The sequence below is a fragment of the Heterocephalus glaber genome, unplaced genomic scaffold (assembly GCF_053883595.1).
Source record: "Heterocephalus glaber isolate CG9 unplaced genomic scaffold, H.glaber_assembly_v1.0 deba00000621, whole genome shotgun sequence".
Taxonomy (NCBI): domain Eukaryota; kingdom Metazoa; phylum Chordata; class Mammalia; order Rodentia; family Bathyergidae; genus Heterocephalus; species Heterocephalus glaber.
This window is the reverse complement of record NW_028258153.1, coordinates 35,400,334-35,415,720: the sequence shown is the minus strand read 5'-3', so window position 1 is coordinate 35,415,720 and position 15,387 is coordinate 35,400,334. Positions and strand designations below refer to the sequence as shown.

The 15,387-nt window shown below is 41.1% G+C and overlaps 1 protein-coding gene across 16 annotated transcripts in view; it reads left to right on the top strand.

Annotated features, from left to right (window-relative positions):
* Auh (AU RNA binding methylglutaconyl-CoA hydratase) overlaps nt 1–15,387 on the top strand; it is a 192,567-nt gene that overhangs the window by 159,701 nt on the left and 17,479 nt on the right. Inside the window, exon 8 of one of the 16 annotated variants that reach the window (XM_021248526.2) lies at nt 932–3,754. The exons of the other annotated variants lie outside the window; for them this stretch is intronic. Within the exon in view, the coding sequence (XP_021104185.1) occupies nt 932 (1 nt within the window). The 3' untranslated portion in view covers nt 933–3,754. Of the gene's footprint in view, nt 1–931; nt 3,755–15,387 lie in introns of those variants that run through there. 16 annotated transcript variants of the gene reach the window in all.

Below are 15,387 nucleotides of genomic sequence, written 5' to 3'. Positions count from 1 at the left end.
GGCTCAATCCTAGATAGTCAACCCCTTCCCAAATGGCATCTGATTTAAACTCACTCTGCTGGGCCATCCATTATTTCTGAAGTGACTGACTCTTCCAGGCATACTTCTTCTTTGGGGTGTTGGCCTTGGCCTGGATCAGATAGATTGTTTAGTAGTCACCTCTGAGGCCCTGTGAACCCAGAAAGATGGAGGCATGGGTTGCTTTGATGGCCGGTGTAGCTCTTTGTGTCACAACTCATCTTCCCCAGGGAGTCTCTGCTGCCTGACATTGCAGTGATAGACTGAGAACCCCAAACTACCATTTATTGCTTTTCTGCATGTGGAACTCTGAAAGTTGTCACATCATTGGGGTTTTTTTTTTTTTTTCTTTTTTTGGTACCGGGGTTTGAACTCGGATTGGATTTTTAAGATTTTTTTTTCTTGTCTTCTCTTGCAAAAGCTTCCTACCTGTAAGCTTCTCCTGTAAGAGGTCACTACTTAAAAGTAAATCTTAGTATAATCTCAGGAGACAGTTATCTAGGAAAAAATATTTTTCATGCCTCCTCAAAATAGTAGATGTCATGAAAAAATTATAAGTAAGTATGGTACATTTCAATTATCTTTTTAGTCTATCCAAATAACTTTCATGTGTGAAAACATTTGTTACATGATTGAATCAGTTTTGCCACTTAGAGCAGTAATAACTACTAACTGCCTCCCCATTTTCATGTTTCCTTAGTAATAGAGCCCATTACTAAGAGCCCTGAGTAATAGAGCCATGCACTCACTGAGGAAACTACATTTACTAGTCTCCTGCAACTACATGTGATCAAGTTCTAGCCAGTTTAGATGCAAGCAGAAGTTATTATCCAGTACTTACTTAATTAGTATCTGAAAATGGAACACGTCCTGACCCTTACCCTTTTCTTTCCTCCTGCTCCTTGGTTTATAGACATAATGGCAAAGTTTAAGCAACCTTCTTGGACCATGAGTTAATCTGGAAGACAGAAGATGCATTGTGAGGATAGCAAAGGAAATTCACTGAGGAAACCTGGCTTCTGACTTCATGGAGTAGCAGTTTATGATCATTGTGCAGCCTTGAGGAAACTGGTCCCAACATTTTGTTTTTTAATTTCTAGGTTTCAAGAAAGTGGTTAAATCAAAGAAGTAAAAATGTACAGCATGTTACATGTTAATGAGGCTGGATTTAGTAAAATGGGCAGTAAAAAGGTTGAAAATGGGGTAACATCACATAGCGAAATGCTGATTACTGAGAAACTGGCTTCCTGTGCTCATTCAGTAATGCTCGTTCTTGATGCTCAGCTTTTGTTGGGAAAGAGAAGCCTTGAAACTCAGTATAAAATCTTTACAAGAATATTCAGAGCATGCATATGAAACTGTGGCTAGTATAAGTGAACTTGATCACTATATGAGCAAAAAGTGTACATTTTAAAATATACTTCCACCAAAACAAACTGGGGTTTAGGGAGAAAATACACAAAATGAACTGGAGCATTTTGTGATATCAGATCATTAGAAATTACCAGACACTGCCTGAAGCTTGTCAGAGGGAGTTCAGAGCCATTTGCAAGTAAATTCTCACTTGCCTAAGATGGGTTGTCCTGGCTTGTGTTTAGATGTCTCCCCAAAGCCTCATTGGGTCATAGGTGGGGCTTTTCAGAGATGGCTGGATCTAGAGTGTGTGACGCTGGGATTGATGAGAGCAGTAATAACTATTATTAGCAATGCTAGGCACAAAGGCACTAGGATTAAGAGTCGGAGTGCTACCCACCTTAGGTAGCCTCGGTAAGATAAAAGGGATAGAAAGATCTGTGGTGGTCCCTTGTTGCTTTTCCTGTCTGCTGCATGCCCCTCTGCCTTGGAGCCAGCCAACTGTGACCTGAAACCTCTACAGTAAGCCAAAAAAAACCCTTTCCTCCCTTAACTTTTGCATGTCAGGTATTTTGTCTCAGCAGTAAGAGAAAAGTAACTAACAGAATTTGGTACTAGAGAATTGAGGTCCTTGCTGTGAGTATATCTAACCATGTGGTTCAGAAACCTTTGGGACTGGCTTTTGGGAAGAGTTTGGAAAGGTTCGGAGACACCTTTTTAAAAAGTATAGTTGGAGCACCTTAGGCTGAACTTGATGGCAGATTCTGGTCAGAGCTTAGAATACCAGAAAACTGATAGAAATGCCAGTAAAGACCAAGCTCAGGAGGTTTCTGCTGGAAAGAAAGACTGTATTGACTGTTGGACTCCAGATGATGTGTGCTATGGCTTGGCAGAAAGTTTGTCTGCATTTTGCTCATGTCCAGATACTTTGCCTGAGACTGAGATTAAGGGTGTTGGACTAATTAATCTGGCAGAAGAAATCTCAAGACAGTCTAATTTTGAGGTGGTGGCATGGCAACTGTTGGGGGCTTTTAGCCAGATTTATGTTGAGAATCCAGAGCAAAGAGCCCAGCAGAATGATTTAAAATGTTTTGAGTTTGGCCAGAAAAGAAGCTCGAGTGAAGTTTTAGCCTGCAGAAATGGAGCAGAAATCTTGGTTGCTGAGAAAGGAACAGGAGAATAGAAAAGATGGCCTGAGATCTTCACAAGGAGCAGCAGGACTCCACCCTTTGCAGCCTCAAAATTGCAAAAGTGAAAGACTGCCTTGAAAAGACAGCCCCAGAACACTATGTTCCATAGTGGCATCGGCCTAGAGAATTTGTTCCTTTGAATTGGGTTCAGAGTGCTCAGTGATCCAGGCACACCACCCCTACAGCCAAGAGAGACAGAAGTCTGGCTACTGCTCCAGCCGGCAGTAGACTACTGGCATCATCCATAACGTGCTAGTTTTAGGAACATGCGGAATGCCGGAGTTGTGGGGACAAGAAGGCTTCCACTCAGATTTCAGAAGAAGGCCTGGAAGGCCAGGCAGTGTGCCCCTGAGAGTGCAGCTGTGAGTGTGAAGTCAGAGGTGTAGTGGAGACCCCAGAAGTTTGGAGAATCCAGGAATATGGATGATCTCTGGAAAACTGCAAAGAGGGAGCAGAGCCGGCCAATGAGAGAAGCCATGGGAGCTACAACCACAAGGAGTGCTATAGAGGCGGAGCCACCCAAGCCCTTTGAAGTTCACACCTTGCCCCAGATTGCCATGGATGCTGGAAGTGGAACTATGGGATTTGTTTGCCCTGCTGGATTTTGGACTTGCTTTGGTCCCATTCCTTTGTATCCCCCGTTTGTAACTTTTGGAATAGAAATGTCTGTCTTGTGCCATTGAATGTTGGCAGTGTCTAACTTCCTTTTCATGTGTTCAGGGTCTGTCTTGTAGCTAAGAGTTTGCCTTCAATCTCAGAAGAGACCTTGGACTTGGTCTTTTCAGCAGTGCTGAAACTGTTAGGACTTTGGCAACTCTTAGAGATGGACTAAATGCCTTTTGAATAAAGAGATGTGCGTGAGTCTTTGGGGGCCAGGGGCAGAATATTATGGCCTGTGTTTAGATGTCCCCCAAAGCCTCACGGGGTCATAGGTTGGGCTTTTCAGAGGTGGCTGAATCTGGAGTGTGTCATGCTGGGATTGATTCATGGAGCAATGCTAGGCTCCGGGGCACTAGGATTAAGAGTGTGAGTACCACCTGCCTTAGGTAGCCTCGATAAGCTGTAAGGGATAGAAAGATCTGTGGTGGTCCCTTGTTGCTTTTCCTGTCTGGTGCATGCTACTCTGCCTTGGAGACAACTGTGGACTGAAATGTCTACGAACTGTAAGCCAAATAAACCTTTCCTCCCATTTAGAGTGTTTTCATGTTACTTTGTGACTTCAGATTGTTGTTCAGGCTATTTCCTTGAATGCCAAAGAGAATTTGTTTTGGTGAACTGTTTTAGGATAATTACAGTTCTGTTCACCTTTCCCTAGCTTAACTTGACTTTACCCTATCACCAGAGACCAGCTGGCTCCTTCCATCCTATTTTCATTTGTTAAGTAAACACTTTTAAAATTCTTTGTTTTGCTAAGCATTGTTGGCATTCGTCATTTATCTTTAACATGATGTAATTTAATTTTTTCATTACATTATCTTGTTTAGAGCCATATAGGTATAAGTAATTCATACCTGATAGGTTTGTTTTCTGCACACACATGTGCTCCCTAATGAATTCATTAAGTAATTGGGCATTTGATGTTCAAAATGCTAAATATTATGGAGGAATCATCGTAGATCATTACATAATAACTTAATGGTGCATTTCCTTTTTGTTTATTTAGTACTGGGGATTGAACCCAGGCCTTTGCACTGAGCTACATTTTAGCATTTTTCTTTTTTTAAAGATTTTGAGACAGAGTTTCATTAAATTGCTAAGTTGCCCAGGCCAGGCTCAAACTTACAGCCCTCTCATGTTAACATCCCAGAGTGCTGAGATTGTACAGGTGTGCCATCGCACCTGGCTCCAACTATTTCATTGATTTTTGGAAAAATTGGTTTGCCCTTTTAGATGAGCTCCCAGTGTTCACATTTTTTGTAGTCAGTAGGCTTTAAAATATAGAAACTTTATTCTAGAAATTGTGATTAAGCCTTTCTGTACATTATTTTATGCAATCCACAGAACTGAATTTAAGCAATCTGTGATTGCATCTGCAAGGCTCTTTTCCTGCTTCCCATTTCAGCCCAGTAACCCTTTGAGCTTGATGTCATGCATAACTGCCCCATTCTGAATCTAGAATTTCCACCTCTTGCACTGAAGTACCCTAACCTTCTGGTTCTCCCTAGACTTTACTGGGTCATCAGGTCCAAATGCATTGCCGTTGTCAGTCATCTCCCTCCTCTTTCCTCCAATGCTGCTTAGATCTCTGTCTTTTGTGATGATCACTTCCTTACCAAGGACCTGAGCTTCCTTCCCACCAAGCTCATAGGGAAACTGTAAAGATTAAGCAAGTTAATATTCCTGAAGCAAACTAGTTTATCTAATACTTGTTACATAATATCTGTCCAGTAGATGTCAACTTTTGCTATTACTTGGCTGCCCCTCCCATTTTTACTTCTCTAGCCAAGTCCCAGTTTATCTGCCTACTCTACCTGCCCCCAAATAGCTAGAAATTGCTAGGGAGATAAAAAGATAATTATGTTAACTTACTTCACAATAGTGTATTTAAAATGTGTAATTTTACCCAGCAATCCTACCATATTTCCGTAGTATATTTACTTTCCCATTGTCCAAAATGTATGCTCAAATCTGTTCCTCAATCCACCTATACATCCAGATATTCTTGGATACAAATAACAGGCAACCCTATTTCAGCTGACTTACAGAATAGGAAAGTGCCTTGTAATTCCACAGAAGTCATCAAATGGGGCATCTTCAGGATTGGTGAGTTCAGTAGCATAGTGACATCTTTCTGCTATTTGGACTTCAATTTGACACTTGACCTTACAGGCTACCATCATGGTCATAAGGAAGCTGCTGTGGCTCTAAGCATCACTTATAGTTACAACAGTATCACTGAGGAAGACCTGTTTGTTTCTGTGGCCCTTATTTCAGTAGAGAAACTCCTAGGAGATTTGCAGATTCAGCTTCAGTAGAAAAAGGGTGGGGTGAGAAGTGTTGGGGAAGGTGGCTTATGAAACATGGCTGGCTGAAGGCCCTATACACTTCGCTCATGCCTCAGTGGGCACTTCTCATGGTCTTGCTAATTTCTGTGCCTTTCTGTCTAATCAGTCTCCCTGGTGATACTGTCCAGGCCCATCTTTGAATGCCATCTGTATGACACTAAACATGAATAAACCTTGGAATCCACACCCATACACATACTGACTGCTTCACTTGCATGCTTAGAAGGCATCTTGTACTTTGGTAACATGGCTAACGTACACCTCCCTTTCCTTCACTTTTTCCAGGGTGAGATACAGCATCCATGCAGTCAAGCCAGACATCTAGGCATTAGATTGATTTTCTTTTTCCATACATCCATTTCACTCATAATTTCAGAAAGCAGTTATCCTAAATTTCACATTTTCCTCCATATCCTGCCCTATGTCAACCCAGACCACCATAGTGACAGTAGTAGCCTCCTGCTGGGCACTTAGCTTTGCTCTGCCTCTATAATCTATTCTCTCTCAAGCTTATTACAAAGGATATTTTTGAAATGCATATCAAATTATGTCAGTGATTGTTCAAAACCCTCCTGTGCCTTTGCATCACTTTGCTAAAGCAAAATGTAAACTTTCACCCTTGCCTATCCAAGCTCTTTTCCTACCATTCCCCCATTCTTTACTATGAGCTACATTGGCCTCCTTCCTCTTAAATGTGCCAAGCTCAGCCTCACCTTTGACCTTGACTTTTTGGCCTTCACTGCAGCTAAACTAATCTCTGAGTGCTCTTCCTATTTCTTCCTTGTTTTCAGTTTTCATACAGACGTGTGAAATTATCTCCATTTCACTTCCTATAGTCTGCTGCTCTCGATTCTTTCATTTTTTCTTCCATCCCACCTACTGGATGGTAAGATCTGTTTGTTCAGCACCTAGGACAGTGCCTGGCAGTGTTGTCCCTTGGCCTGTAAGGTATTAATTACACTTGATCTTAGCCAAAAGGCGGAGAAGCGATGGCCTATAAGGTATTGATGGAGCAAATGGCCTTTTTTTGTTTTGCAAAATAAAACAGGCAAACTTGCATTCATCTATTTTTAGGTAATAGAGAGGAAAAAGCAATTATGTTATTATATCATATCTGTTTTTAGAGAGCAAGCAATAAAAATTAACACTGGCTATCCTACATGGAAAGGACATTTATCTATCATATGAATTCTGGAATCAGTAGAGGGATAGAAAATGAGGTTGGGTACATACCCTAGAATCCAAGGGCCTTGTACCCAGACAGTATGCACATCACTGGCCCTGTGTTGCCCATGAGCTCCTCTAGTCTCCACACCACGGGATTACTCTTTCAGGAATTTAAGTGCCAGGAAATAATGTCCAGCAGTCAAACCCAGATTCTGTGCCTGCCTCACTATGTCAGGACAGAGAAGAAAAGCATCTGACCCCTGACTTCAGTTGCCAGGGATAATCATAATCTGAGCTGTGTACAGTGACAGTAGAGGGGCCAAAAGGCTCCAGAACTTCAGTAGGGGTAGTGCATGTTGAGCTATGAAAACATGACAAACATTCAGAGCATTTTAGGAACTAGTATGGAAATTTCTTTCCCAGCTTGTTGGAGTCCTACCACATAAAGAATGTGAAAATTACCTATTTCCTTCTTCCCGGCCAATAATGACTTTAACTCTTCCTCAGACCCAAATCTGCATTAGAGAATGGCAGTCCCACACCAGGATTTCTCAGAGGCTGCCCTCAGATGCTCAGTGCTTCCTGTCCACAACAGAGCAGACCTGAGGCCTTTCTGGGTCCCCAGGACCCTGGGGTCTGACCCTGCTTTGTGCTCCAGCCACACTAACTTCCCCATGACCAACAGGACCTGTGTAACATGCACCCCTCTGGGAAACTAATTTCTCAGTCCCATGTGCCACCTCTGGCTTGCTCTTGGCCTAGGTTCCAGGATCACCTACTCAAGAGCTTCTCCTTGGCTGTCGATCTAAACTGTGCCCACCATATGCCCAGTGTCTTTCCACTTTCACTTCCTGGCAATAGGTAGCTGCTTCCTGTGGGGCTTCCCCACCTGGGTTAGGCTCCAGGGGCAGGAGCACTGTGTTGCCCATAGCTGTATCCCCATGCCTAGAACAGGACCCTCCACAGTGATGCTTCAATATGTGCTTGCTAAATGAATGGACAAAGATATCACTTTTGAAATTAGTTCCAAAAGAGGAATTCCAAAATAGTGCTCAGTGGCAAGTACACACAATTTGATGTAGTGATTGTGAATACTCATTTGGTTTTCTAAATCCTGATACTTTAAGAAAATCTTTGCCTACCTTATATTCTACTGTGGTGGATCACCAGAGTCCTAGCATCTCAGCTGATTGTTGGGACCCATTAGAAATGCAGCACCTTGGCTGACTCAGACCCATGTGTTGACCTAACCAAGGCCAAGAATCAACATAGCATATAGAAGGGAAAGGGGCAATAGCCACGATGCTTCTTTTCTTCATCACAGAGTGGAACTGGAACTCAGTGTCTGCTGGCTACACAGGCAGGTCATATACCACCACTGAAGACCTTTATCTGGTGAATGAAGGGACCCAGAAATAGTTGCTCTTTAATTTTTAAAAAATGTGCTATAAATGCACTATCCTGAGGAAGATGTGAGGTGGCAGCTGTTTTTAGTGTTTCAGTTTATTTTTAGTTGGCAAATAATGATTGTGTATTTACCAATTACAGTGTGATATTTTGATCTATTGTGGAAAGATTTGGTTAAGCTAATCAATGGATGTATTTATTACCTTACCTTTTGTTGTTATAAGAGTGTTAAATTCTTTGACCACTTTTGAAATATACAATATATTATTCACAGATCAATGTGAGATACTTGCTTTTGAGCAGAAGCCTTATGAACTCTCACCTCATGTTCACACACACACACACACACACACACACACACACTCCCTATACTCAGTAGTGCTATGGGTTGCCTGCAGGAGTATCCCTGGAGTATGTTTTTGGCTGGTATCTGATCAGAGTGTGTAGGTATGGCCCAGGGGGCCTCTGAGCAGGGCTTAACCAGGAGTTGGATCTTGGTTGGATGCTCTTAGGGTGGACAGTGGTGTCAGTTTAAATAGGCTGTTGTGGAGTTCTATTGACGTTAAGGCTGCTGTGAGCCTGGGATGATTTTAATTCCACTTGGGACAGACCTGGTTTTAGTGGCACTATTTAATTTCCTCAGTCACCAAGATTATTGGTGCTGCTACCTCAGACCTCAGTGTTGACTGAGCCAAGGCTGGGTGAAGCCTTAGATATCACCTGGGGATCCTGAGCTCAGATGCCTAAGGGTAGGTCACCTGACAGAAATAAGACACTGTCTTCATTTTTACCTAACTCTAACTTAATATTAGAATTTAATATTCATAGTTAGGTAACAGGTGAATTGAAATAAATTTTTCTAGTATTTGTCCTTGCATTTGGAACTTACACTTAAGCCTTTTGCCTGCACCACAGTTTCAGTGGTATGTCTTGTCTTTTAGCTTAGATATAGTGCTGCATTGGACCTTTGTTCCTTTGACCAAGAGGAGTATTGAGTTTTACTTAGTTTTGTAATAGGTGCTCATAAACATAAGCTATACTGCCAAGTTGAGCCAGTTTATTGGCACAAAATTTTCTTTTATTTAGGCTATAACAAATATAGGCTAACTGTATTACAAAAATCTGAGATTTCGTATCAGTCATGTTTAGATTCTTGTATCACATTGCATTGTAAAGCTCTTCACTCTGCATTTTAAAGTTAGAAAAATAAACAGAACAGATCATACTTTTCTTTTTTTTTTTGGTAGTATTATGAATTGAACCCAGGGCCTTCACACTGAGCTACATCCTTAGCCTGTTGTTGTTGCTGTTGTTGTTGTTGTTTTTAGGTAGGGTCTTGGTAAGTCACTAAGTTATGCAGGCTGAGTTCGAACTTGGCAATCTTCCTGCCTTGGGCTCCCACAGTGCTAGATTACAGATGTGTGCCACTATACCCAGTTTAAATCATACCATTTTTATATGGTTTGAAATCAAAATTTTTTATGTCTTAGGGAACTAATGGGGCTGCTGCTTCATTTCCGTAAATGTAAAAATATAATGCAGGCCATCATTCTTTGATTTCTACAGTTTGATGACAGCATAGAAAGGTAGGATAGATTTTTTTTTTTGACCAAAGAAGTTTTATAAAGATGAAAGTTTAGTGGAGATGAATGATTCCAGTCATATATTCATGTATTCCAATCATGTATTTGTGTAACTATTTAAGAAAGCCTCTTTTGACAAACTTGATATTTTATATCATATACAAAAGGAACACAAAATGGATCAAAGACCTTAATGTAAGAAAAAATAATAGTTCTAAATATACATGCATCCAATATTGGACTACTCCAATATAGAAAGCAACTATTAATAACCCTGAAGGGAGATGGACAATACAGTGATAGTAGGGGACTGTTATGTTGTAATTTCAGCTGTGTACAGATCTTTCAGGCAGAAAATCTACAAAGAATAAGTAGAGTTAAGTTGTACCCTAGACCAAATGGATCTGATGGACCTCCACAGGACATTTCATTCAGCTACTGTGGAAACATTCTCAACAGCACAGATGCATTCTCCAGGATGGATCAAGTGATAAGCCACAAAACAAGCCTGGATAAAAGTTGAAATTATACTAGCTATCTTTTTCTGACCACAAGCAAGTAAAAAGAAAAATTTCAGAAATTATGAAAATTTAAAAACTCACTCTTGAGAGGGACTTCCAGGCCACCATTCCACTGCTCCCAGCCCAGAGGAAGGGGCTTTCAGGCTGCCTTTCCACCACTCCCAGCCCAGAGGTAGGGGCTGCCATCCTACCGCTCCCAGCCCAGAGGAAGGGGCTTCCGGGCCACCATTCCACCACTCCCAGCCAGGAGAAAGGGGCTTCCAGGCTGCCGATCCAAGGCTCCCAGCCCAGAGGAAGGGGTTTCCTGGCCATCATTTTACCGCTCCCAGCCCAGAGGTAGGGGCTTCCAGGCTGGTTTTCCACTACTCCCAGCCCAGAAGTAGGGGTTGCCTTCCCACCGCTCCCAGTCCAGAGGTAGGGGCTTCTGGGCCACCTTTCCACCACTTCCAGCCAGGAGGAAGGGGCTTCCGGGCTGCCATTCCACCGCTCTCAGCCCACAGGGTAGGGGCTTCCAGGAGGCCATTCAACTGCTCCCACCTGAGAGGTAGGGGCTTCTGGGCTGCTGTTCCACCACTCCCAGCCAGGAGGAAGGGGTTTCTGGACTAACATTCCACTGCTCCCAGCCCAGAGGTAGGGGCTTCTGGGCCACTGTTCCACCACTCCCAGCCCACAGGAAGGGGCTTCCAGGCCGCCATTCCACCACTCCCAGCCGAGAGGAGAAATCAACACTTTAGTGAGGCACGAGCGCAAATAGAACTCCCCCTCCACCCCCTTCTAAATGAGAAGACACATAAACAAGTCTCAAAACTAGACTTCCAGATCACCTACAGCAACCCCAAAGGGAAATACAATGGAACACTCTGATACTGAACCACCTGGACTCCCTGAACTGGCAACAAAAGAGGATCTGGAAAAAATGAAATCAGAAATAATTTCTCAGATAACAGCAGAGATTATGCCCATAGTGCAAGACATGATTAATAAATCTAGAGAGGACACAGATAAAAAAAATTGAGGAACTGAGGAACATGATAGAATCCCAACATAGAAAACAAATGGAATCCATAAAACAGATATAAACAGATTTCCAGGAGATTAAAAACTCCACTGAAAGTCTACACAGAATGAACCAATGTGAGGACAGAATTTCAGATATAGAAGATAATATTGCAATTAGTGACCAGGAAAAGAAAAACTGCTTTAAAATTGTAAGGGACCACAAGAAACCAATCCAGCAGCTGGTAGATGATGCAAAGAAGAATAACATAAGACTGATTGGAGCCAGCTAAGAAATAGGAGAGAATATTGCAATTAGTGACCAGGAAAAGAAAAACTGCTTTAAAATTGTAAGGGACCACAAGAAACCAATCCAGCAGCTGGTAGATGATGCAAAGAAGAATAACATAAGACTGATTGGAGCCAGCTAAGAAATAGGAGAGAGTGAAGATGACATAAAATATGTTCACAGAAGTGATGGCAGAAAACATCCCAAGCAGGGGAAAAGAACGTGACATAGATGTAAGTGAGGCATACAGGACCCCAACTAGCCTTGATAAAAAAAAATCTACACATAGGTATATGATTGTTAATATTCCAGAAACCCAACAGAAGAACAAAGTTCTACAAGCAGTGAGAGAAAAGAAACAAATCACATACAAAGGAAAGTCCATCGGAATCACAGCAGACTTCTCAACACAATCCCTTGAGGCAAGAAGAGCTTGGATGACATATTCCAAACTCTAAATGAAAACACCCTATACCCCAGATTGATGTACCCTGCAAAACTATCTTTCAAAATTGATGGAGAAATGATACTTTCATGATGAAGAGCACGTTAGGAACTTCATGAATGCCAAACCAGCACTCCAAAAAATTTTAAATAGTATCCTAGGTACACACAGTGAGGATCACAACCCCAGGAAGCACAGCAGAATGAACCCATCTGGCATGACAAGAAATTAAATGGAAAAGGGGAGAACCCAACTAAAAGAAAAAGTCATGTCAATGACAAGTCAGTACGTTTCAGTTATAACCATCAACGTTAATGGTCTCAATTCACCTATCAAAAGAAACAGACTGGCAGAATGGGTCAAGAAGCAAAAACCAACAATATGCTACATACAAGAAACACACATAATTCAAAAAGAATCTCATAGATTGAAAGTTAAAGGGTGAAAAACAATACTCCATGTGACAGGAACCCGAAAAAAAGCAGGAGTAACTATCCTCTTTGCAGATCAAGTGGACTTCAAAGCAACACTGATTAAGAGAGACAAAGAAGGACACTACATCCTTGTAAAGGGAACAACCCAGCAGGAAGAGATGACCATCATTATATGCACCAAATGCTAGTGTGCCCAACTATATAAAACAAATACTAACAGACATGAAAAGTCATATATGCACTAATACAATAGTAGTGGGGGACCTCAGTACCCCACTGTCACAAATAGGTAGATGAACTGGACAAAAGTAATGAAATACTAGAACTCAATTGAACTGTTGAACAAATGAACTTAACAGATGTTTACAGAGTCTTCCACCCCACAAAATCAGAATACACATTCTTTTCAGCTGCACACAAGTTGTTCTCCAAAATAGACCACATACTCACACATAGAACATGTTTAAGTAAGTGCAAAGGAATTGAAGTTATCCCCTGTATATTATCAGACCATAGTGCGATGAAATTGGAGACCAATAGCAAAAGAAACCACAAGAATTTCATACACATGCAAACTGAACAACACACTTCTGAATAACCAATAGGTCACAGAGGAAATTAAAGAAGAAATCAGACAGTTCCTTCAATTAAACGACAGCGACAGTGCAACATATTGGAATCTATGGGACACAATGAAAGTGAACTGACTAGGGAAATTCATAGCAGTGAATACATGTATTAGGAAAACAGAGTGAGTCCAATTAAACAACCTGATGCTGAACTTCAAGCTTCTAGAAAAAGAAGAGCAGGACAAACCCAAAGCTCATACAAGGGAGGAAATTATAAAGATCAGAGCACAAATCAATGCAAAGGAGACTAAGAGAGCGATACCAAAAAGCAGTGAAACCAAGAGTTGGTCCTTTGAAAGAATCAACAAAATTGACAAACCCTTAGCCAACCTTATCAGAAAAAGGAAAGAAAAGGCCCAAATCCATGCAATTAGGAATGAAAAGGGTGGAATGACAACAGACCCAGCAGAAATCCAGAGGATCATCAATACCTATTCAAGAACCTATGCACCAGTAAGATGGAAAACACAGAAATGGACAGATTCCTAGATACATATGAATTACCAAATTTGAATGAAGAAGACCTAAAAATTCTAAGCGACTCAATATCAATCAATGAAATTGAAAAAGTAATTAAAAACTTACCAACTAAGAAAGGCCCATGTCCTGATGCTTTCACTGCTGAATTCTACAAAACATTTAGAGAGGAACTGCTGCCACTACTGTTTAAACTCTTCAATGAAGTTGAAAGGGAAGCAGTATTCCCAAATTCATTCCTGGAAGCAAGTGTCACCTTGATCCCCAAAGCAGAGAAAGACCCAACCAAAAAAGAGAACTATAGGCCGATCTTGCTAATGAACATAGATGCCAAAATCCTTAATAAGATACTGACAAATAGAATGCAGGAGATCATGAAGAAGATCATACTCCCTGACCAAGTGGGTTTCATCCCAGGGATGCAGAGATGGTTCAACATACACAAATCAATCAATGTAATATACTATATCAATAGAGCCAAGGACAGAAACCATATGATCATCTCAATAGTTGCAGAAAAAGAATTTGCCAAAATCCAACACTCATTTATGATAAAAAGCCTACAAAAAATTGGAATAGTTTGTCTCTACCTCAGTCTGATAAAAGCCATCTAGGAAAAACCAACAGCCAATATGATTCTAAATGGTCAAAAACTGAAACCCTTCACACTAAAATCAGGACCAAGACAAGGATGTCCACTATCACCATTTCTGTTCAATATAGTCTTGGAAACATTAGCCACAGCAATCAGACAAGAGAAAGAAATAAAAGGAATAAATATAGGAAATGAAGAAGTCAAATTGTCATTATTTGCAGATGACATGATACTCTATATAGATGACCTCAGGAATACCACCAAAAGTCATCTAGACTTAATAACCAAATTCAGTAGAGTACCTGGGTACAAGGTCAACACACAAAAATCAATAGCTTTCCTCTACATGAGTTACAGACTTACTGAGAGAGAAATAGGGCAAATGATTACTTTCATAATAGCATCCAAAAAACTGAAATACCTAGGAATCAACCTAATGAAAGAAATCAAAGACCTCTTCTCTGCAAACTATAGCACTCTGAAAAGAGAGATTGAAGATCATATCAGAAAATGGAAAGACATCCCCTGCTCCTGGGTCGGCAGGATCAATATAGTGAAAATAGCCATACTTCCAAAACTGTTACATAGATTCAGTGCAATCCCAGCAGCATATTTCATGGACCTTGAGAAAACAATCCAAAAATTCATTTGGAACAAGAACAAACCCAGAATAGCAAAAGCAATTCTAAGTAACAGAGACATGGCAGGGGGTATCACAATCCCCAACTTGAAGCTATATTACAAAGCTACTGTGATAAAAAACAGTATGGTATTGGCAAAGAAACAGACCTGAGGACCAGTAGAACAGATTAGAAGATGCAGAAACAACTCCAGACACACTCAGCCATCTCATCTTTGACAAAGGAGCCAAACACCCTCACTGGAGGAAAGATAGCCTCTTTAATAAATGGTGCTGGAAAATTGGATTTCAGCTTGCCAAAGACTAAAACTGGACCTGTATCTCTCACCATGCACTAAACTAAAATCAAAATGGATTAAAGACCTAAATATTAAAATAGAAACACTGAACCAGTTGAAACACAGAGGTTAGGTAGAACTCTTCAAGACATCGGTGTAGGAAAAGATTTTATGAACAAAACCTCAGTTGCCCGTGAACTAGCACAAACAATCAACAAGTGGGATCTCTTCTTATTAAAAGGCTTCTGCACAGCAAGAGAAACCACCAGCAGTGTGAAGAGACAACCCACAATGTGGGAAAAAATCTTCACCTGCTCTTCCTCAGACATACTATCTCGAATCTATAAAGAACTTCAAAAG